The sequence below is a fragment of the Globicephala melas genome, chromosome 2 (genome assembly GCF_963455315.2).
Source record: "Globicephala melas chromosome 2, mGloMel1.2, whole genome shotgun sequence".
Classification (NCBI taxonomy): domain Eukaryota; kingdom Metazoa; phylum Chordata; class Mammalia; order Artiodactyla; family Delphinidae; genus Globicephala; species Globicephala melas.
The window spans coordinates 85,099,135-85,124,594 of record NC_083315.2 but is presented as its reverse complement, the minus strand read 5'-3'; the positions used below and the strand labels follow the sequence as shown (position 1 = coordinate 85,124,594).

The following is a 25,460-nucleotide window of genomic DNA, read 5'->3' as shown; positions in this document are numbered from 1 at the left end:
GGATGAACCTACAGTCTGTCATACAGAGTGAAGTAAGTCAGAAAGAGAAAAACAAATACCGTATGGCAACACATATATATGGAATCTAAAAAAAAAAAAAAAAGGTTATGAAGAACCTAGGGGCAAGATAGGAATAAAGACACAGTCGTAAAGAATGGACTTGAGGACACGGGGAGGGGGAAGGGTAAGCTGGGACGAAGTGAGAGAGTGGCATGGGCATGTGTACACTACCAAACGTAAAATAGATAGCTAGTGGGAAGCAACCGCATAGCACAAGGACATCAGCTCGGTGCTTTGTGACCACCTAGAGGGGTGGGAGGGAGACACCAGAGGGAGGGGATATGGGGATATTTGTATATGTATAGCTGATTCTCTTTGTTACAAAGCAGAAACTAACACACCATTGTAAAGCAATTATACTCCAATAAAGATGTTAAAACTAAAATGGGCATGTTCAATTAGCTACTTCCTGCTAATATTTACAGGCATACCTCAGCAATATTGCAGGTTCATCTTTGGCTGAAGGGAACATTGTGTCTGTTTTCGTCTATCCAGAGCACTAAAACTTTCTCCATATCAGCAATAAGGCTGTTTTGCTTTCTTATTCATGTGTTCACTGGAGTAGGACTTTTCATTTCCTTTAAGGACTTTTCCTTTGCCTTCACCACATGGCTGTTTGGCACAAAAGGCCTAGCTTTCAGCCTATCTCGGGTTTTGACATGCCTTCCTCAGTAAGCTTAATCATTTCTAGCTTTTGATTTTAATTGAGAGACGTGCAACTCTTCCTTTCACTTCCTTATCCCTCCATTACAGGGATATTAATTGGCCTAATTTCAATATTGTGTCTCAGGAAATAGGGAGGCCTGAGGAGAGGCAGAGGGGTTGGGGAACGGCTAGTTGGTGGAGCAGTCAGAACACACATTTATTAAGTTTGCCATCTTATATAGGTGTGGTACCTGGTGCCCCAAAACCTAAGATAGTAACATCAAAGATCACTGATCACAAATCACCATAACAAATATAATAATAATAATGAAAAAGTTAGGAATAGTGTGAGAATTACCAAAATGTGGCACAGAGACATGAAGTGAGCAAATGCTCTTGGAAAAATGGGGCTGACAGGCACACTCATAGCGGGGTTGCCATGAATCTTCAATTTGTAAAAAATGCAATATCCATGAAGTACAAAAAAATGGGTTTTGCCTGTGAGTGCTGTTAGAATTTCAAAGATTTTATCCTTCTACAAACTTATATTGTGCCATTGAGTATGAGTTCCATGTTGAAGTATTTGGTAGCAAGATGATGTTTCTCACTCTGAACTAATTGAATTTTCTTTGCTTTTCACATTCATTATAAACTATTAGTATTGAGACAAAGAACTGTTTTATTTCTTATAAATGATTAATTTTGAACATATGTCATTATTGAAATGAACTGGGTATACATTCTTTATAAAGTCATTCTCATTGCCCACAAAATTTGGTCATAATTTTATATTCATGTTGTGTAAGGAGTTGGTGCTAAGACTGTAGCATTTTCCTGCACTACTCAATGGTGATGGTTTTCAGTAGACTTCTGTTAATATTTGTTAATGAATATCCTAATTTTTATTCTCTTCAGATACTTAAAGCCATTATTTTTTCCCAATTATAGAAAAACAGAGTACTTAAAGCTTATAAATTATGAAGAATGGCTATATTCTAGTCCTTCAGGATGACTGTGGCAGCATGTTTTCCAATTCCACTGTCTGAATTGATCTCACACTTCATTTTATTGTGCACTGCTACGTGGAGGTTACATGGCAAGACACTAAATGGAGAAGGAGCCATTTGGGTACAAATAAAAATGATCCTATTCTGGGACTTCGCAACAGCTGTGGTTGGGATGTGACAGACAGACATAGAGACATCCTAGAGGCCTCCATTCATTCTCTGGGGTCTTTGATCTCCCTTTAGAATCACAGAGTATTAGAGAAATAATGGGCCTTAGAAATCATAGGGTCCAATTTGATTATAGTATACACGCAGAAACTGAGGCTTCTTGAAGGGGAAGTACCCTGTCTGAGAGCTTGGGTGTGTGTGACTTAGAAAAAGAATGGCTCAAGGGCAAATTTTGCTCCTATCTGCCAAAAATAATGTCCTAGGATGAGGTTGCAGGAGGCTTTTCTGTTTTCTGCATATCCCTTAGAGACAATTCTGGGAGTATTCTCAGAATGCTCCTGAGATTCCCAGGTTCAAGTGCTCATTCTACACATAATGCTATTGTATAAGAAGTAAAAGGAAGGTAAGCAGCAAGCAGTGACCAGAATCTCCTCTATACACTAGAATTCATTTGATCCTTAATCCTAAAAACTAAATTCTTGTATAACTTATCAGCGTGCGGCCTAAACTGATCTTAGAGCAGTTATCTTCTGCTTAATGTTTACCTTTTTTATACTTCAAATATTCTAATGCTGCATTTGCAAAAGTGTCAAACATTCACAATATGGTCAAGTAAAGAAAAAAAAAAGACTAAAAAAATGTTATTGCTAAGCACATGTGCCTTATTCTACAGGAGATAATACCACTGTGGGAATCTCACCCAGATTCTATATGGTGTGGAATGATGTGTAAAATAGGGTTACTGTTTTAGTAAGTTTCGTTACTTAATACATTATTAGCAGCAGGTTTTCGTAGCATAGTCTAGAACATTGAAGGAACAGGACTACTGGAAATATTAACACAGATTTAACTAAAAGCATTCAACAAACTTGCCAGGACGTTTGCCCCACTTTAAGAAACAAAGATGAGTTTGTTTCTCATGATGTTTGGCTTTAAGGAGTTAATAGGAATGAGAAGGGACAACAGGCAGTTTTTGAAGTAGGAGACAGAAGAACTATAAAAATTAGGCATAAAGACTATTAAAGCCTAGCAAACTGTTTTGCTTTAGTGCAGCACAGTCTCAAATTGGATGAGGGTGCTCCTTTGTGCTACTACAGCATCTTTGCAGGCTTCTGTCACTGATGACACAGTTTCTGTCTTTGCTGTTGGATTACTTAGCACCTTCACTAGTACTAGTCCTGGTATGTAATAGGTATTCATCATCTACTGAACAAGTATTCTTATTGATATCTCAGTGCAGATGAGTCACAGATTTCATCATTTTTTTTGGCATATGTTTAACTTTTATTTATTTATTACAGATTTCATCTTGAGAAGCCTAGTCATCATGATAAAGTTACTTTTTGCTATATTGTTTAAGAAGTCAGGGAAGTATGAAATATCTTTAAGGAAAATTTTCATTAAAATAGTTAACAAAAAAAGTTTTGGTGCTTTAAATGCTTGGCTGTAGTTATCTGGAAAATTTACTTATGGGTAACAGTTCACTCCCTGATAAGGCTGGATAAACGAGTTGTTGATTTATAGAGATTCTACCATTTTTATAAGTTACACCCTTGAACAGAGACAGTTCCAAGGGTTGTTTGGAGGAACTTTAGCCATTCCCATTATTTCCATCAACCCCTACTCCCCCCACAAAGCTATTCCAAATGAACACACAAATTTTGGGTTTGCTTTGTAAGTACAGGTTCTCTACCCACCCTGCTTGTAACTGGACTGAATATCTAAGTCCCTCCTATAAAAAGAGAAATTCTTGAGTCCCCACTTCCCACGGACCAAAATGGAATAAAACAGAGAACAAATACATATGAGGCAACCACCTAAAGGAGCCAATGTGATTTTTCCTTAAATACATAGGACTTCAGCTCTAAGCTAGGATAGGGTTTCTATTTTCTGAAATCCTGGAACATCTTGCAGAATCACTTGGAGCCATAAAATGACAGTGATTTTTATGGGGTGAATGTGTAGTAACAGAGTAGATTTTCTCCTTTGCCTGCCTAACTCCTAGGAGGAGAAATAGTTGAGTAAACACAAAATTATAATTTAGTCAATTTTTAATATTTACTTGAGATATTACTTTTTAGTCTTAAATTCTAAGCATTCAAGAAGCTATGACTTTTCCATCTGATTTTTTTATTGACCAATAACATGTATAGCAAGAATATCTGTTTTTTTCAATGTCTAAAGATCATTTAAAGTATCTGAAAATGAAGTTTTCTTCTCTTATTTGTTACAAATTGGGCTTTACCATATTTACACTAAAAAAAAAAACAACCTGAACTTTTACTAAATCTCCAATATGAAAACTCCTCCTGCTCCCCCTCTTATTTTTCCATTGAGCCATGTTTATAATCTAAAGTCCAAATTTTGGCTAAAAAGAATTGATACAACCCACTCCCTGGAACCTGATTACTGAAGTCAACTAAAGTTTTCATTATTTAGTTTAATAACAAGTTTGCTGAATTGTGGTTTGGGTCTTGTGTATTTTATTAAACGAAAAGAAAAGAAAAAACCCTAACTAGAATTTAAACTGAATCTGTAAGAAAAAAGGGGGATCTTACAAGCAATTCTGTAATTGTCTTTAGCTCAAGGGGGCTGCAAAATGCTTACAACACACGTGCACATACTTACTCATGTAAAACAAAACCCCATTGTTCCTCAAGTTCTTTTTTAAAAAAAGTATGATGTTCCTTTTCCCCCCAACCTTTCTTAACTTGGCCCCCATTCTTAATTGGCAGAGTTCATGAAAAGAAGAAACTTAGAAACCTACTCAGCAAAGTCTAGAATAGCTTTCCATTTGAAAAGTTACCTAAAACTAAAACCTCCTTTTCTCTTTGAAGAGCAAAATTTAAATACCTGATGTATCCTTTATCCTACTATGACTCCATGATATTTCTCTGTTTATAAAATGCTCTATTAAATAAATCTTAAATATATTTTTAAAAATTAAAAATCTTATCCTTTAAGGAATCATTAAGAGCGTAGCAGGAGAGTTTGTAGGTTATTTTAGGTAACTGATATAAATTAGTACCAATGTGAATTAAGTCAAGGGAGTCCATGGATCAAAAATATGACTATACAAAAAGGCAATCAGAATTTTATACAGATCTAGGCTACTTATGAAGTTGTTTAGCTGAAGGCTTATACAGAGAGTAGCACACTTTCTACTATGGATTGAAGCCATGTTGTATGGAGCAAAAACAAACAAAAATCAAATAAAACGAAACTAGAATAAAAGGAAAAAAAATCCAACTAAAAAAAGCAAAATGTGTGACTGGAAATTTAAGAACTCAGATGGGAAATTAACTTGGTTGGTAATTTTGTTGGATTAAACAATGGATGAAGAAGATAATATATAATCTTAGGCCACAAAAATTCTAAAATTAGAAAGCTGTAAGTGGCAAGGTAAAATAAAGTTCTATATGTGCTGGCTGTCTGATATCCAAAGATGATATCTCAAGTTCTGTGAATGGATTAAACTTTTCCTCTTATTCAAGAGAGTGCTGTCCATAGAACTTTTTTGTGATGATGGACATGTTTGATATCTGTACTGGACAACACTCACACATGGCTAGTGAGCACTTAAAATGTGACTAGTGTAAGTGATGAACCAAATTTTTACTTATCTTTGATTTTATTAATTTAAGTATAAGTTTAAATAGTCACACATGGCTATTTAATATACACACAATTCCAAAAAATTGCAGAGGAAGGAACACTTCTGAACTCATTCTATGAGGCCAGAATCACCCTTATATGAAAATCAGACAAAAATACCACAAAAAAAGAATATTATAGGCCAATACGATGAACACAGACCCAAAAATCCTCAACAAAATATTAGCAAACTGAATCCAACAATACACTAAAAGGATCATACACCATGATCAAGTGGGATTTATCCTAGGGATGCAAGGAGTTTTCAATATCCACAAATCAATCAGTGTGATACACCAAATTAACAAATTGAAGGATAAAAACCATATGATCATCTCAATAGATGCAGAAAAAGCTTTTGACAAAATCCAACATCCATTCATGATAAAAACTCTCCAGAAAGTGGGCACAGAGGGAGCCTATCACAACATAATAAAGGCCATATATGACAAACCCACAGCTAACATCATACTCAATGGTGAAAAACTGAAAGCATTTCCTCTAAGAGCAGGAACAAGACAAGGATGCCCAATCTCACCACTTTTATTCAACATAGCATAAGTATTGGATAGCCACAGCAATCAGACAAAAAATAGAAATAAAAGGAATCCAAACTGGCAAGGAAGAAGTAAAGCTGTCACTCTTTGCAGATGACATGATACTATAGAGAATATCCTAACAAAGCCACCAGAAAACTACTATAGCTCATCAATGAATTCAGTAAAGTTGCAGAATACAAAATTAACATACAGAAACCTGCTGCATTTGTATATACTAACAACAACTATAAGAAAGAGAAATTAAGGAAATAATTCCATTTACCAGTGCATCAAAAAGAATAAAATACCTAGGAATAAACCTACCTAAGGAAGTAAAAGACCTGTATTAAGAAAACCATAGACACTGATGAAAAAAATTGAAGATGAATAAAACAGATGGAAAGATATACTGTGTTCTTGGATTGGAAGAATTAATGTCATTAAAATGACCATACTACCCAATGCAATCTACAGATTCAAAGCAATCCTTACAAAAATCCTGAGAGGATACTTCACAGAACATGAACAAATAATTTTAAAATTTGTATGGAAACACAAAGACCCCGAATAGCCAAAACAACCTTGAGAATCATGCTCCCTGACTTCAGACAATACTACAAAGCTACAGTAATCAAAACAGCATGGTACTGGCACAAAAACAGACACATAGACCAATGGCACAGAATAGAGAGCCCAGAAATCCACACACCTACAGTCAATTAATCTATGATAAAGGAGGCAAGAATATACAATGGAGAAAAGACAGTCTCTTCAATAAGTGGTGTTGGGAAAACTGAACAGCTACAAGTAAAAGAATAAAATTAGAACATTTTCTAACACCATATACAAAAATAAACTCGAAATGGATTAAAGACCTAAATGTAAGACCAGAAACCATAAAACTTCTAGAGGAAAACAGGAAGAACACCCTTTGACATAAATTGTAGCAATATTATTTTTGGATCTGTCTCCAAAAGCAAAGGAAATAAAAGCAAAAATTAAAAAATGGGACCTAATTCAACTTAAAAGCTTTTGTACAGAAAAGGAAACTATTGACAAAACAAAAAGACAACCTACTGAATGGTTGAAAATATTTTCAAATGACTGATAAGGGGTTAATATCCAACATATATGAACAGCTCATAAAACTCAACATCGGAAAAACAAACAAGCTAATTAAAAAATGGGCAGAAGAACTGAATAGACATTTTTCCCAAAAGGAAATACAGATGGCCAAAAGGCACATGAAAAGATGCTCAACATCACTAATCAGCAGGAAAATGAAAACCAAAACCACAATGAGATATCCTGACACCTGTCAGATTGGCTATCATCAAAAAGAACAGAAATAACAAATGTTGGTGAGGATGTGGAGAAAAGGGAACCCTCGCACACAGTTGGTGGGAATGTAAATTGGTGCAGCCACTATGGAAAATAGTATGGAGTTTTCTGAAAAAACTAAACATACAGCTACCATATGACCCAGCAATTCCACTCTTGGGTATATGTCCTAAATAAACAAACACCCTAATTCAAAAAGATACAAGCACCCCAATGTTCATAGCATTATTTACAATGGCCAAGATATGGAAGCAACCTAAGTGTCCATCAACAGATGAATGGGTAAAGGAGATGTGGCATGCACACATGTACACACACACACACACACACACACACACACACACACACACACAATGGAATACTACTCAGCCATAAAAAAGAATGGCTCTTTTTTATAGGCTCTCCTGACTCTTACTTAGAAACTATCCATTGTGTAGATCATTTTTTGTTAGCCTTCTTTGCAACTGTTTGAACTCACAGAGTGGAGAAACAAGAACTACATAGGCACAGTGTATTTACTTAGAGCCACAATGAGTGGTTCTAAATGAATACAAAATTTAGAGTTTTAAATGTCTCCTAAACACAAAAATGACTACTAGATATGGGATTGTTAGTCTAATTCTGTACTTAGCCCTCCTGCTTCTAGATCATGAACTCTAAAAGATGTGGGAAGCCATCTGGCCAATTCTGCCCAAACTCTTGGAGCAGGTAGCCCCATTTCATGGTGGCAAGTGAGATCCACAGTACAATGTTGAATTTTTAAAAAATGTAATTCCCGTACATTTTCTTCTCTGCTTCCATTTAGTTGACTATCATGGATCCACAAGAAAAGTAGTGAGAAATCAGTGGATTGTGAGAAGTGAAACCAACATTGTTGTCCCTTTGTTAAATAATACTCATAACAAATATACTACCTTGGGTTGGGTTTTGGGGGAAGCAGACTAAAAATGGAGATTCTCCCTTTGTTTTTGATTTTTGACAGTTTTATTATGATGTGCTTTGGCAAAGATTTAAGTTGAATTTGTTTGGTGACCTATGGGCTTCATGAACTTGGATATCTAAACATGTCCCCAGATTTGAGAAGTTCTCAGCCATTATTAATTAAGATCTGTGCTCCATTCTCCCTCTCTTCTTTTGGAACTTGAATAATTTGTAGATTATTTCTTATAATGGGATCCCACAGATCAAGTAAGGTTTCTTCACTCTTTTCAATTTCTTCTTCTTTGTTCTCCTCTGACTGGGTAATTTTAAAGTTCCTGTCTTCTAACTCACAGATTCTTTCTTTGCTTGACCCATTCTGCTATTGATGCTCTCCATCACATTTTTTTTTTTTTTTCATCTCATTCACTGTATTCTTCAGCTCCAGAATTTCTGTTTGGTTCTTTTTTATAATTTTTATATCTTTGTTAAACTTCTCATTTTGTTCATGATTTTCACTGTTTCCTGATTCCATTGAATTATCTTTCTGTGCTTTTTTGTAGTTCACTGAGTTTCATAAAACAGTTCTTTTGAATTCTTTATCAGGTAAATTGAGATCTCCATATCTTTGGGATCAATTACTGGAGAATCATTGTGATCTATTGGTGGTGTCATGTTTCCTTACATTTTTTATGTTCTTTGAAGTTTTACATTGCTGTCTTCACATTTGAAATAGCAGTCACCTCCTCTAGTTTTTGCTAACTTCCTTTGGGAGATAAATACCTTCTGCTAGGGATTCTGAGGCTTTTCAGACCTTCTATGGATACATCTGTTTTACACTTCTTGCTCCCTTTAGTGGCAGAATTTTAAAGCCTTTATGTCATCTCTCTACTCTGTTAACACACCAGGCCAAGTGCTGACAGCCTTCCTTTTGCTTTCCCAAAGTTGGCATATAAGTTCAAGTTTGTGGTCTCTCTCTGGCCCACAGATTTGGGCTGGCACAGACTTTCTGTGTATACTCACTAGCTGTCTGCCAAAGCTTGCTTTTGCTGTTGCTATTGGGAGTGTGCACAGGGAGCTGATGACAGGGTGAGAATGTATGTGGGTGGGGTTCATGGAGCACTGGGGGTGTCTATGGGCTAGCTGGGGATATCTATGGGTGACGTGTCCTCAGGGGCTCATGGGCAGGCTTCTTGGTAGAGTCTATGACATGGTTAGTAGAATCTGCATCCCTTTAATGCCCTCTGAGAGTTCTATCTACAATTCTCCCAGCCTCTTTCCAGCCCCTAGGTCATGAAGCTCATCATTCAGTACTCTGAATGGGGAAGAGAGAAACAAGCCTCTTCGGCAGCAACCACACTGCTTGGGAAGCCAGGTGGTCCCTAATTCGTTCTCACTTTCCCCCACACAAGAAATCACGGGCTGAGAAGATCTCTCTTGGACCTAAGCTGTGCTGCCTTGGGCAAGAGGTGAAGTTAAACTGTTCCTGTTATCCTTTCCTATGCATCTACACTTGTATTTTTTTGTTTCAGTGGTGTGCTGAAATTTCTCTTCTGGAAGCCTGGACTTCCACAAGGCCTCTCTCATCTATAGCTGACTGCCTATGACAGTGTTTTCCGGGGGTTCTTGGACTGTGGTTGAGAGGCGCTAGAGTTGGTTCACAGGCCACTACAAGTTCCACAGCTAAGACAGAAATCTGCATGCCTATTACACGATGCACACGTGGGTGACCCTCCTCTCAGATCCCTTGGCAAATGGTACTGGATCCCACAACTCCTACAAGGGCATTTTTGTCTGTGGATGTATGCCAAATTGTTGTCATTGAGGGGCGACATGATGTCTTATTCAGCCATGATGCTGATGTCACTCCTGTCCCTGTGTTAAAAAATGGGGGGCCATGCATACTTTTTTCTGTCCCTGTGTTTAACAACACTGAGAATAAGCAAAAATAACCTACAACTTGCTCCAGAAAATGCTTTTTCCTGAAAGATAAGACTTTGAACCAGCTAAAATAGCTTGCACATCAAAGCTTACTTCAAGTCCCTTGCTTCACTGGGCCCAGTAGTCCAAAATTATAATATTAAACTCTGCCCAATCCCAAGCAGTTTCTCACCTTGCACAACCTGCCTCAAAATCATCCAACTTAGGTCCTAAAACCCTACAAATGTCATTTCTGAATTTATCCATTTTGAGACACTACTAAAGCTCTGTTAAATTGTTGTTCTCTTTTACTACAATAAGTCTATTAAACTTAGCTTTTCTTGGTCAACAGGTTATTCTGGTGGTCCTTTAGGGGAACTGACAGTTGTGAATGGGAAAAATGGTGCCTATGCATTCTTTTTCTTACTGTAGCCTCAGAAGAACATGGTTCTATAGTGACCTGACAAAATGAGAAGGCTGTCATTTCAGTGAAAATTTGAGCTATTTACCAATTCAACCACCAATGGTGTGGAAAGTCAAATTCCTCCAACAGAATCACAAATCTCAGGATTCAAAAAGACTTAAAACTTATATAGCCCAATCCATCTGCTTGATACACATGGAGAATACAGGCTCAAATCTGGGCTCAAATTAAATTTTTTCCCTATACTGCTGAAGGGGCCTCTTCCATGCAACTAAGGTTTTTAGGTTTCTTCTCTACTTCCTCATCTCCCCTCTTCATTCTCCTCTGCTCGCCAGCCTGTTTTACCTCTTTGCAGACAACTAGAGGAAATATCAGTCCTCCCTCGTGTTTTGGTAGAGGGAGTCTGTGTTGCCACAGGGTTTTTAGGGCTGGGTGTTTTCAACAAAAAGTATTTTAAAAAAGACCTCCCACTCCAGGAAGCTAACATCTGGTTTCTATTATCTGAAAGGTCTCATTAACAGATGATATTATAATGTCCATATCCCTATTTTTGAAGCTGAGGAAAGTGAGGGCTAGATTTTGGGGGTACAATCTCATAAATAATGGAACAAACTTTCTGGCAGTGTAGGCTTTCCTATTCATTTCATCCTGAGAGTTTTAGGATTGAGGGAAAAAAGTATTTTATCCTGTCTTTACCGGAAAAAACACTAGATAAAATGGTTCTGGATTAGAAGTTTTTTTCAGACATTTGTCTTTAAGCTAATGTATCCTTTTAAAAATCTGATTACCAAACCCTTAGTATATGTTAACTAACTTGAAATGTAACTGACTTGAAATGAAAAATACCATTCATAGTAACTTTTAGTAACAACTCACAAGTTGTTATTCACATATTAGTGAGAAAAAATCTATATATGCATGTGTTGCAAAGATTATTGGAAATCTTTTTATAAATAAAAGTGAAAGGAAGTTGCACATGGCTCTAAAGAGTTTCCCACTAGATTCTGTGTGAAGACGGAGTGTTATACAGAGCTGGTGACCTTATATGAGTCTCAGGGTTTCTTTCTTTTCCGTTTTTCCTCGTTGACTATTTGCTTCTCCCACATCACACATAATTCACAACAGATGGTTTCTTCATATAGCTTTTATTTTTATGCTGGGATAAATGTTGGTATATCCCATATTATTTTTAATTGTAGAGTTGAATTATCTGACTCTGGACAGTTTTTACATGTTAAAAAGTCTGTATATATGTGTGATGGTGGGAGCATGTGTTTACAGTAACACAATAGCCTCATTGTGACACAGCCTTAAGTTCAGATTTTTCCCAAACTGCAAAAAAAAAAAAAAAATGTGAACGAACATTCTAAACTCAAGTTAGAAATACAGATACAGCCTATAAACTTTACTTTTTAATGAGACCAAACATTTTGTTCCTGAGTCTTCCTTTTTATCTTTTTTTTAAATAAATAATTTGTGAAACATGTAAAATAATTATTAGACTTTTGGTTATTTGGTAGTTTACTCTCAATACATAAAGGAGTTGAGGTAGTTTACAAAAATGCAGGCAATGTAAGCTGGGAAAATTAGGAGCTCCAAATATATTTTGCACAAGATTCTTCCCAGTTTAAAAACATACTACACATTCAGCTCTGGGTCCTAGAAGTCAGTTTTTCTTTTTAGTTTTACTTATAACTCTAGTACTAAGTAATCAAGTTTTTAAAAAAGAAATTCAAAGACTATTCATTTAAAAATTCAAATTTTCTACTAATAATGATTTAATGTACATTATCTAGTAAAAAAAATTTCATTATTTTCCTTATAAGTGTACGTTAAAAGTCCTGTCAGGGCTTCCCTGGTGGCTCAGTGGTTGAGAGTCTGCCTGTCGATACAGGGGATGCGTGTTCGTGCCCGGGTCCTGAACAATCCCACATGCCGCACAGCGGCTGGGCCCGTGAGCCATGGCTGCTGAGCCTGCGCGTCCGGAGCCTGTGCTCCACAACGGGAGAGAAAGTCGAGCAGGACTGATGTCAGTCTTTTTGTAGCTGAATCTCAGAAGTGACATTCCATTATGTTTGCCATATCCTATTTGTTAGAAGCAAGTTATAGGTTCAGCCCATACCCAATGGGAGGGAATCACACAAGGGCATGAACCAGAAGGTGGGGATCATTGGGGACCATTTTAGAGTTTGCCAAGCCCAAATATGATGAATTATATTGGTCTTTTTTGTTATTTAACTCCTCCACTTTCTCTACTTTCTCCTACTCCTTCACTCTGTATAGATGCATTAGCTAAAAAGTGTTATTTTTCCACTTCAGGAAAGCCAGAGGACTCCAGTAAGCCCTGAGAAAAACTAATAAAAATGTTCTATATTCTGAATAGCTTCAATGTAAAATTTCAGTGAGAAAGAGATAAACTCAGTGATCATACAGTCATCATAGATAATTATGGGAACTCTGGACACAAATTTCATTAGCAGCTATCAAGTTCTTGGAATTAACACAACATTGTAAATCAACTATACTTCAATAAAAAATAAATTAAAAAAAAGAAAAAATATTTTAGAAAAAAGGTCTTGGAGAAAACATTACCGGGCTCTGCCACCAACCACTAGTATCACGCTCAAGGAGAATTCTAGCCTGGATCGTCATGTCAGAAAAGTATGCATGGCTCAGGGAATGGTAGACTCTGTTGCCAGCTCTGCTGCATGAATCACCTGGGTAAGCTACTTACCCTCTTTGAGCTTTGGTTCCCTCATCTGTAAAGCGGCTGTGATGGGTGCCTGCTCTGTCCACTGCCCCAGGAGTCTTGTCATTTCTTGCAATGATACATAGGAAGATTCAATAAATGTTTTGAAAAACTGTAAAGTGCTGATGAATGTGAGGCATCATTATCACTTTGTTCATCATTAGATCTAGGAATATTTTTTCTTATCAGCGGGCATTACATTTTACAAGCTCAGAAAGCATCATGGAAAGCCCCATTACTTTCTTTTTTTAGATTTATTTTATTGAAGTGTAGTTGATGTACAATGTTGTGTTAATTTGTGCTGCACAGCAAAGTGATTCAGTTATACAAATATACACATTATTTTTCATATTATTTTCCATTATGGTTTAATCACAGCATATTGAATATAGTTCCCTGTGCTATACAGTAGCACGTTGTTGTTTATCCATACTATATATAATAGATAGTTTACATCTGTGAATCCCAAACTCCCAATCCATCCCTCCCTCCAGCACCACCACCTCCCCACCCCCAGCAACCACAGGTCTGTTCTCTATGTCTGTGAGTCTGTTCCTGTTTCATAGATAAGTTCACTTGTGTTCTATTTTCGATTCCACATATAAGTGATATCATATGGTATTTGTCTTTCTCTTTCTGCTTACTTCACTTAGTATGATAATCTCTAGGTCCATCTAACTTGCTGCAAATGGCATTATTTCATTCTTTTTATGGCTGAGTAGCATTCCATTGTATATATGTGCCACATCTTCTTTATCTATTCATCTGTCGATGGACACCTAGGTTGTTTCCACGTCTTGGCTATTGTGAATACTGTTGCTATGAACATAATAGTGCATTTACCTTTTTGAATTATAGTTTTGTCCAGACCCATTATTTTCTAAGTGGTGATTTCTTTCTGATCTTTATGGAATGAAACACTCTCCTAAAAGATTTCATGCTCTAGATATCCATTTCCTCCTTTCCCAACCCCCACATATACTCATACTCTTCCCACATTCTCAGTGAACTGGTGTTATGAATCCTTGTATTGTTGTTGGACAAATCCATGCCCATCAGAAATATAAACACAAAGACTGATATTTTTATAATCACAATAAAAATTAGTTAAAAATAAAAGTAATCTATTATGAATGGTTTTCATAGCTTTCAAATTTCACTTCTAGACATCTAAAAATTTTGTATTTAACCATTTGTTTGAATAATCCAAGGTTGATGAAAATCCTTAAGTTACAAGTCTCAAAACAGACTGATTTAGCTCTGTAGTTTGCTTTCTCCTTGTGTTCCAGAGCCATCCAAGTTAATTCCATGTGCCTGTGGTCAGTGAGACTCTGGAGGTTGTCTTGACTGAAATATGGGAGAAGTGTCCTGGGAAGAATTTTGAGAATCTGCTAAGGCAGTGTTCTCCACACTTCCTGGATCATGTATCCCATGAGTAAAAGCTATGTGAGCACACTCCCTCATAGATATAATTTTAAATTTATAAATTATATACATATCAATCTGTATTTATATATTATGCATATTATAAAAGATATGCAGTCTATGGATAGAAAACAGTGAGATGAAATAAAATATTAAAAAAAATAAAATTTAACACTACATTTATTTTTGGTACACCAAACCTTTTATCCTCAAATTATAGAGATTTATATTGATGTCTAGACAGTTGGTTTACAAATGCCTTGCAAATTAAACTGGCATCATACTATCATTTGCTAATATTGAAAAGTATAACATACACTTAGGGCTAGGTTCACTGTTTATAATAATGATGTATGTCCATATTTCAATTGATATTTTTGAAAATTTTTATTTTTTTTGGCCTACATCTTGGCAGAACTGATTGGATCACCACTAATTTTGTCTCTTAGTGTAGCTGAAAAAGAGCTCCTTCAAGGAATAGAGGAGATATCATTCTGTGTTTTTTTAAAAAAATTATTCTTGCATTATAAATATTATCATCAATCCAAAGTTTCTTTTCAGGAGACTATTTCTTTTTTCCTCTTTAAAAAAATTTTTATTGAAATATAGTTGATTTACAATATTGTGTTAGTTTTAGGTGTACAGCAAAGTGATTCAGATACAAACACACACACATACACACACGCACACAAACATACACATATGTATTCTTTTTTAGATTCTTTTCCATTATAGGTTATTACAAAATATTGAGTATAGTTCCTTGTGCTATACAGTATGTCCTTGTTGTTTACTATTTTACGTATAGAAGTGTGTATATGTTAATCCCAAACTCCTAGTTCATGACCCCCCACTTTTCCCCTTTGGTAACCATAAGTTTGTTTTCTATGTCTGTGAGTCTATTTCTGTTGTGTAAATAAGTTCATTTGCATCATTTTTCAGATTCCACAGGTAAGTGATATCATATGATATTTGTCTTTCTCTGTCTGGCTTACTACACTTAGTATGATAATCTCTAGGTTCATCCATGTTGTTGCAGATGGCATTATTTCATTCTTTGTTATGGCTGAGTAGTATTCCATTGTGTATACCACATCGTTCTTTTTTTTGAACAAATGCTTTTTATTTTTTAAATTAATTTTTATTGGAGTATAGTTGATTTACAATGTTGTGTTAGTTTCTGCTCCACAGCAAAGTGAATCAGTTATACATATACAGATACCCACTCTCTTTTAGATTCTTTTCCCATATAGGTCATTACAAAGTTTAGAGTTCCCTGTGCTATACAGTAGGTTCTTATCAGTTATCTATTTTATATATAGTAGTGTGTATATGTCAATCCCAATCTCCCAATTTATCCTACCCACCTTTTCCCCTTGGTAACTATAAGTTTCTTTTCTACATCTGTGACTCTATTTCTGTTTTGTAAAAAAGTTCATTTGTACCATTTTTTTAGATTCCACATATAAGCAATATCATATGATATTTGTCTTTCTCTGTCTGACTTACTTCACTCAATACGACAATCTCTAGATCCATCCATGTGGCTGCAAATGGCATTATTTTGTTCTTTTTTATGGCTGAATAATATTTCTTTTCAGAAAACTTTTAAAGCACTGGTCCACTAGTAAGTGTCAATTTAGTTAAACCAAATGATATAATCTATAAATCCTCTTAACCACCCAAAGAAAACAGCAATATGTTGTGAAACTCAGACAACACAAGAGCAAACATGCTATTACTATCTCTCAACAGAGTGCAGACTGAAATATCAACTGAGTGAGGGTACCTGTCTACTAAATATTAGTAAAGTGCAATTTCTTTTTTATTTTTAAAGATAGAAATATATATATATATATATATATATATATATATATATATATTTATTTATTTTCCACCCAGAGCTGTGTATACCCCAGTTTGGAGACCACTGTACTGGATCTCTTGGGGTTCATCCAAGTCCCTAGTGAGACCTGGGCCAGGATGGGTTATGCAGAGGGGGCACAAGAATGTAAACAGATACCCCTGCTACAACCAAAGAGCTCCAATTTCATTTATATTATATTTTATACAATAAGCTTTCTAATAAATTTTCATTAGAACAAATGATTACATAGCTAAGGCACATTTGAAACTTTCTTCTGGAGAAACGTAGAAGTCCATGACCCATAGTTCTGACAAATGTTTGAAACTGAACACTTAACAGTAAAGTTGTAAAAATAGTCTCTTACTAAAGAGCTAAATATATTGGTTTTTTTAAGTTCCTGGGTTTTACGTTTGTTTTATTTTTCTTACATGTAAAATCACAGCCTTAGAACTAAAAGAGAAAATACTTTTAGCCAAACATGCTATGAAAAGTTTTGAATGTAATTAAATGCTAAGTAAAGCATTAGTTACAAAATGCATTAAAATTTTTTTCTTAACTGAGACATTAAAAAAAGTTAAAAGTTTTGAATATTTTGGAAACATCATATTAAAGCAAAGCTTAAAAAAGGATATGGTTCTTTCAATATTTCAGTGAGTTTAATCTTGACTTGTCTAGAGGCTTTGGAAATACCAGCTAGCTCATGCATCCTAAGATAATATAAAATCAGTGGACTCTGACCTCCAAAATTGAAGAGAACACGCTTAAACTCTGGGCCACTACTGCTATAATGGGACTGTAAGGGGTAGGAAAAAAAAATGAACCAATTATTACGCTTGTGTATTTTTAAAGAACTGTAAATAAAATATAACTGCATTATAACCATAAATACAATTATTATCTGGTATATTAAAACAAATAAAGGGAAATTCTGCAAGGCATCTTAATTAAAGTAATTTACTAAAGTATGAGACTATGAGTATGTGCCGTAGGGCTCTGCTAGTCTTTTAGCATGAAGACAGGCCAATAGAGATCATTCTATCTGAAGAACAGAAAGAGAAAAGAATGAGCAGAGCCCCAGAAAAAGGGGCAGGAAAAAATATGAAGAAATAATGACTGAAACTTTCCAAGTTTTATGAAAAACACATCCAAGAAGCTTACCTCCAAGTAGGATAAATTCACATCTAGATGCGTCATAGTCAAAGTGTTGAAAGACGAAGACAAAAAGAAAAATCTCAAAAGCAGCAAGAGAAAAACAACATATAAGAGAACCCCAATAAGGTTAACAAGGTGACTTCTCATCAGAACAAAGAGGCTAGAAGCCCATCACAGTGCTGATGAAAGAAACTTTGACCACGAATTCTGTGTCAAGGAAACCATCACCATAATTATAATTGCTTCAATATTCTACTATTGACTTCTTGTGGGATGCAAGTATAGCAACTACTCATATGTTAAGTCTTTCCTCAATTTTTATAACACCTAGATGAGAGATTTATTGTTGATTCCACTTCTTGTGGGGAAGTAAGATTTTATTCTCATTTGTTTTTACTGATATGTAAAATTCTCTTGTGTTTTGTTTGCTTATGGTCAATTTTTCATTGTATTCATTCATAGCTGCTCCAAAATTATTTCAAATAGTGGTAATATTGTAATCAAAAGCAGTTCTTTGATGGTGAAAATGATGTCAATATCAGCTGTTTTTTCTGTGATGTAAATCATTTACTTCACCATAGTCTCCCATGACAATTCACATCAGGTTATACCTAGCCTGATCTTAAAACTTGCATGCAAAACCGCACCAAGCATTTTCCTGGCTTTTGCCTGGTGTATTATAAGATAGAAACTCTATCTTACTGAAGTTTTAGAAACAGACATTCCTGTTCTTTTTCTGCAGTTACCAGTTTTTAAACTAAGAAAACCACAGTACACAGATCCTTCTTCCTCTATGAGAAACTGATTTTTTTTTAAGCGTAGTTCAATCAGGCGAGAGCAGATTGAAAGCAGGGCTCCAGAATGAACGTAATACATAATTATTGTCTAATCAGCACAGAGTAGATTCCACATGTTTAAACAGCCCATGAATACAGTAGATTTTGGGGTCAACAACGTTCTACTTTTGACATATACAGAGCTTACTGTTAAAAGCGATTCCCAAATCTTTTCAGAGGCCTCCAAGGCAAGGCTTTATTAACCTGTACTTATGCAGTTGTAATTCTGGACCTCTATACTTTTTCCACAGTAACAGTTTATCTTCTAAGATCAGGCCTGTTACCCCAGCCTGTTGTAAACTTTTGGTGTTCCACTATATTCATAATTATTCCAGGTTTTATGACTTCTACATGGCTAATGAAAAATGGCAACCATATTTTTATCAAAGTTGTTGATAAAATATTGTGCATGAGACAGGGCCAATGATGCAGCAATACGGTGTACTACCAAAGACATATCTGCAATTTGCTTTCTATCTTTTAACAGTGATATCTGAGAAAAGTTATTGTCAGTTACAAATCCATCTGTCCATATTTCTTCAACTTGTAAACAAACTATTAAAGACCATTTTTAGTGCTTGCTGAAGATCATATATACAATTTCTATTACATTTCCTTGATTTCTAAATTTAGCAATCAAGGAAAAGTAATAGAATGGACTCCCCTGCCTCCCGCCCCCTGCAGCCAAAATGGTGCAATATTGCCATCTACCCCAAATGGACTCCTAGAGTCGCCAATTTCTATCCTAAGTATGGACATCCTTGGCAGCACTGTGAAGGTTGGAAGAGATTCTATATACCTGGATTATTAAAGACCAGGAAATATATGAATACTGACTTTCAGAAAGTGGTTTATGTATAGGCATAATTTAAAATTTAAAATAACGGTCAGACCTGACTAGATAATTCAGACAAAATTTTAACAAAAAAGACTGCAACAGATTTAAAACCCAATTGGCTAACAAGTTAAGAGATCAAATTCAGAAGTTCAAGCCAACGGTCTCATCAAATCTTGGCTAAAGCAACACAAGGTGGCAAATCCATAGGTTCTCTGTTTGGGAGGCACCTTCAAAAATGTGGAGAAAGCAAGTATTCAAGACTTAAGATCGACAGTACCTATATATGGTCATTTATTCCGGGACCATGGTTTAAGGGGTGGGGACAGGTCAACCACTGTTGAAAATGCCACTGAAGTTTTCTCTGCACTTTGATGCTTATTGAGATCAGAGCCATGTCTGTATGTCAACGCAAGGAGAAGCAGTGCCCGAAGTATGAGGAAAAGATAAATGCTATTCGTTTTCCTTAGAGATGAGGATAGTTTCAGAAATAAATATGACTTTAATATTAAGATTAACCTCTCCAATAAATCTCTTCTGATTATTAATTTTTTTCTAAAATATATATCAAGAGCATAATAACCAACATTGTCCATGTGAAACCTGTTCAATTAATTATATTGGAAATTAAAGAAGGACATTTTTTATAATTATTATACTCCAAACCTTTGTTGGTAGTCCTGATAATCTTGATTCTTCCTTGGATGCAGGCATTGTATATCCTTCTGGATTCTTTAAAATTTTTGTCATATTGAAGTCTATATCTAAAACAGAAAATAAAATATTTTCTTAAATTCTTTCTTTCTTCACAAAAGGCATGATACTCCTTCTTTTTCCTAGCAATGCACCTTAAACATGTAGAGAGGTAAAAATGTATGAGAGACAGTTAGGATATTGTTATAGCTTGCCCCAGTCAGAGGAAATGAATATTCCATCTCATTTTACCTAACAGGGCTTTAGAGTTTTCAAATTCATTCATGTACAGTATTTCACATCATCCTCACAAACCATTTTATGAGCTAAGTAACATTTCCCACAGTTTATAGATTAGAAAACTAAAGTTAAGGAAACTCTATGACTTTTTCTAAGAGTAAGTCTTGCTCTAAGGTGATAGTTCACATCTATGAATCTAATAAAAACCACTGAATTGTATTCTTTAAATGGGTGAATTGTATGGTATATGAACTACATCAATAAAGCTGTAATTAAAAAAAAAACAGTACAAGAAGAGAATGCAGACCTAGGTCTTTTGCTTCTGATTTCAGAGCTCTTTCCATGACCCTCTAGTTAAATGCAATAGGAGGCTTAGGTCTCTGCATGCTAGAGTCTACCTTTTCCATATACTGAAACATACCCAGATAAGGAAAGACTTGGTAATTTTTCAGTGCAATCAGTGTAAATATGCATGAGGCTACCCAGGGAGTGTTGTCTTAAAGGAGAACTATATGATTTAATCAGCCATGTCAGTCAGCCTAAAAGCATATGCTAATTATTAAGGATATCTTAATGTAGAGCAGAGAAAACAGGTAAGCTGAGAAGTTTGTACTAGATTCTGGCACTGACAATTATTACCAGTTACCAGGTAGACAAATCAGATCTACAGATTGTGATGTTGATGACAAGGCTAGAAGAGTTGAAGAAAGTCACTTGAATTGATTTTTGACATTACCCATTAAAAGATATTAGATACTAGCTTGAAATACTGGAGGCAAGTAGGCATTTATCTCTGGCAGAGATTAAAGAACTAGTTAGCAAGGAATCTGTATTCTAAAATTTTGAGTGGAACCAAAGTTAGATTAAGTTGGGAGTTAGAATGGGCAAGAAAGGTAATGAACCATACAATTTCTCTACTTTAAAACTTGCTCAAAAGCATACAACCCATTATGGAGAAGAATCTGACCTTATCTACCAATAATACAGACATTTTTCTTTGACTCAGCAATCCCTCTCCTGAGAATATATTCTACACAATCTTCTACATAAGCACAAAAAATATAGGTACGGGTTTAATGATTATAGCATAATATGTAAAATTTAGAGATTATAAACAACCTGTGCATTTAGCAGTCAGGTACTGGTTGAAAAACCTATGGCACTCCTATTTGATGGAATACTATAAGCTGTAAAAAAAAAAAAATGAGCAAGCTCTCCATACAGATGTGAAGATATCAACAGGTCATCTATTAAAGTGAGGAAAGCAAGTTGCAGAACAGTGAAGAGAGCATATTACTTGATTGAATGTATACAATATATAAAATATACTACTCAGTGTAAACGGGAAAGAATGTATACAATGTATACAATATACTACATTCAGTGTAAAAGGGAAAGAATAAGAAGAATCAAATATCTATTGTATTTTCCTTCATTTGTATAAAGAAACACTGAAAAGATAAATAAGAAATGGATAAAAATATTCCTTTTGGGAGGAATGATTAAAAATAAAACATGTTCAATTTTGAATCATTCTTAAATACATATTTAGGTGCTATTACTTAACTTCTAGCCGTTATGAACAGATATGTTACTAATGACAAAAGGACCTCTACCTGTCTACCATACCCACAATAAAAGCCTTAGAAGATTGCTTGAATTTTGTTGTAAAATTACTGTCAACAGATTAATATCAGGCAAAGATTCTAGGCTTGGAGTAACAGCAATAGACATAAAAAGTAAGAGATTAATGAAAAACACAAAGCAAAGAAAGTTTAGAAGTAAAAGAGTCAAAGAAAAAAATCATATGTAAAGGAAAAACCCCACCCTGATATGATGAGTAATAAGTAATCTTAAAATCACTGAATTTACTAGCTTTTATCCCCCTGCATTCCTCTAATCTGTTGATTTGTTTTAGGTAAAAATATTAATTTTGTCCCTGATTATAGTTTTTATATCTCCTCTGTTCTCAGCATCTCTGAATGCTAGGGAAGGTCACTGGGAACACCAATATTGACTCTACTTGATAAAACTATGAGAAAGCATGTCTCAACTGTTCTTATTAAGTCTTTAGAAATTTCACTAGTGACAAAATATTCCAGTCTTACTACACCAACGCTGGGAAAATTTCATTTTCATAATTACCCCCTTTTCATTTTAGGGATATTAAATCTCTTAAAAGGGAGACACTTATGCAAGTAAGTATGGTTACCTTTATCCACTTTTGTAGTTTTTATTCTAATAGTCTTTCTCAGATGCGAATAACCCATATATCTTAGCAAAATTAAACTTCATGCAGGCCATACATAATATTATATATCAATAAACTACAGAAACAGAAAAAATGTTAATTAGTTAAAAAATTAAATTAAAAAAAAAAGATGCTCACTGAGGTCAGGAGAACAATGCATGAACAGAATGATAGCTTCAACAGAAATAGAAAATACAAGAAAGTACCAAACAGAAATCACAGAGCTGAAGAATACCTGCACTGAAAAATACATTACAGGGGATCAACAGCAGGCTAGACAAAGCCAGAAAAAAGAATTAGCAAACTCAAACACAGGGCACTGGAATTCATCCAATCAAAGAAGTAAAAAGAAAAAAAATTTAAAAAGTGAAGATAGCTTCAGCGACTTGTGGGACATTAAACAGACCAACATTTGCATTATAGGGGTCCTAGAAGGAGAAGAGAGAGAGAAAGGGGCAGAACATTTGAAGAAATAATAGCTGAAAACTTCCTTAACCTGGGGAAGGAAATAGACATTCAGATCTAGGAAGCCTAGAGAGTTCCAAATAATATGAGCCAAAGAGACCCACACCAAGACACATTATAATTAAACTGTCGTAACTTAAAGACAAGGAGAGAATCTTAAAAGCAGCAACAGAAAAACAACTTGTTATGTGGAAAGGAACCCTCCATAAGACTATCAGCAGGTTTTTCAGCAGAAACTTTGCAGGCCAGAAGGAAGTGGCACAATATATTCAAAGTGCTGAAAACAAAACAAAACAAACAAACAAAACCTACTAACCAAGAATTCTCTACTCAGCCAAGTTGTCCTACAGAATTGAAGGAGAGATAAATAGTTTTCAAATAGTTTTCCAGACAAGCAAAAGGTGAAGGAATTTATGACCACTAAACTGGCCTTCCAGGAAAGGCTGAAGGGACTTCTTTAAGCTGAAATGAAAGTGCTAATCAGAAATAGAAAAACATATGAAAGTACAAATCTCACTGGTAAAGGTAAACATATAGTAAAATTCAGAAAAATCTAATGTTATAAAGGTGATGAGTTAATCACTTATAATTCTAGTACAAAGGTTAAAAGACAAAAGTAGTAAAAATAACTACAACTACTATAACTTGTTAATGAATATGCAAGATAAAAAGAAACTGTGACATCAAAAACAAAACAAGCGGGAGGAGTAAAAATGTAGAGCTTTAGAATGTGTTTGAACTTAACTTGTCAACTTAAAATAGACTGTTATAGATATGTTATTTTACGTAAGCCTCATGGTAATCACAAAGCAAAACATTATAGTAGATACATAAAAGATAACGAGAAAGGAATCTAAGCATGCCACTAAAAATTATCACCAAGTCACAAATGAGGAGAGCAAGAGAAGAAGAAAGGAATAAAGGAATTTAAAAGCAGCCAGAAAACAATTAACAAAATGGTAAAGAGTACATACATATCAATAATTACTTTAAATGTAAATGGACTAAGTTCCCCAATCAAAAGACACAGAGTGGCTAAATGGATTAAAAACAAAACAAAACAAAACAAAAAAACCAAGACCAATATATACACTGCCTACAAGAGATTCACTTCACATGTAAGGAAACACATAGATAAAGTGAAGGCATGGAAATAGATATTCCATGCAAATGGAAACAAAAAGAAACTTGGATACCTACACTCTTATCAGGGAAAATAGACTTTAAGGCAAAGACTCTAATAAGAAATAAAGAAGGTCACTATATGATAAAGGAGTCATTTCAACAAGAGAATATAACATTTGTAAATATTTATGTTCTTTTTTGTTTGTTTGTTTTTTCTCAGAGTGGCTAAACCATTTTATTTTCCCACCAGTGATGTGATATAATTTTTCTACGTACTCACCAGCATTTGAAGTTGTCACTATACTTTTTATTTATTTTTCTCACATCTTTATTGGAGTATAATTGCTTTACAATGGTGTGTTAGTTTCTGCTTTATAACAAAGTGAATCAGTTATACATATAGATATGTTCCCATATCTCTTCCCTCTTGCGTCTCCCTCCCTCCCACCCTCCCTATCCCACCCCTCTAGGTATTCACAAAGCACCGAGCTGACCTTCCTGTGCTATGCGGCTGATTCCCACTAGCTATCTATTTTACGTTTGGTAGTGTATATATGTCCACGCCACTCTTTCACTTTGTCACAGTTTACCCTCCCCCCTCCCCATATCCACAAGTCCATTCTCTAGTAGGTCTGTGTGTTTCTTCCTGTCTTACCCCTAGGTTCTTCATGACATTTTTTTCCCTTAAATTCCATATATATGTGTTAGCATATGGTATTTGTCTTTCTCTTTCTGACATACTTCACTCTGTATGACAGACTCTAGGTCCATCCACCTCATTACAAATAGCTCAATTTCGTTTCTTTTTATGGCTGAGTAATATTCCATTGTATATATGTGCATATCTTCTTTATCCATTCATCCGATGATGGACACTTAGGTTATTTCCATCTCCTGGCTACTGTAAATAGACCTGCAATGAACATTTTGGTACATGACTCTTTTTGAATTATAGTTTTCTCAGGGTATATGCCCAGTAGTGGGATTGCTGGGTCATATGGTAGTTCTATTTGTAGTTTTTAAAGGAACCTCCATACTGTGCTCCATAGTGGCTGTACCAATTCACAATCCCACCAGCAGTGCAAGAGTGTTCCCTTTTCTCCACACCCTCTCCAGCATTTATTGTTTCTAGATTTTTTGATGATG

The 25,460-nt window shown here is 35.2% G+C and overlaps 1 protein-coding gene across 1 annotated transcript in view; it reads right to left on the bottom strand.

Annotated features, from left to right (window-relative positions):
- FAM227B (family with sequence similarity 227 member B) overlaps positions 1 to 25,460 on the bottom strand; it is a 259,682-nt gene that overhangs the window by 24,058 nt on the left and 210,164 nt on the right. The window contains exons 11-12 of the mRNA XM_060294279.1: positions 20,207 to 20,304; positions 17,350 to 17,510 (exon numbers count right to left, since the gene is read on the bottom strand). Coding sequence (XP_060150262.1) covers positions 17,350 to 17,510; positions 20,207 to 20,304 — 259 coding nt within the window. The remainder of the gene's footprint in view (positions 1 to 17,349; positions 17,511 to 20,206; positions 20,305 to 25,460) is intronic.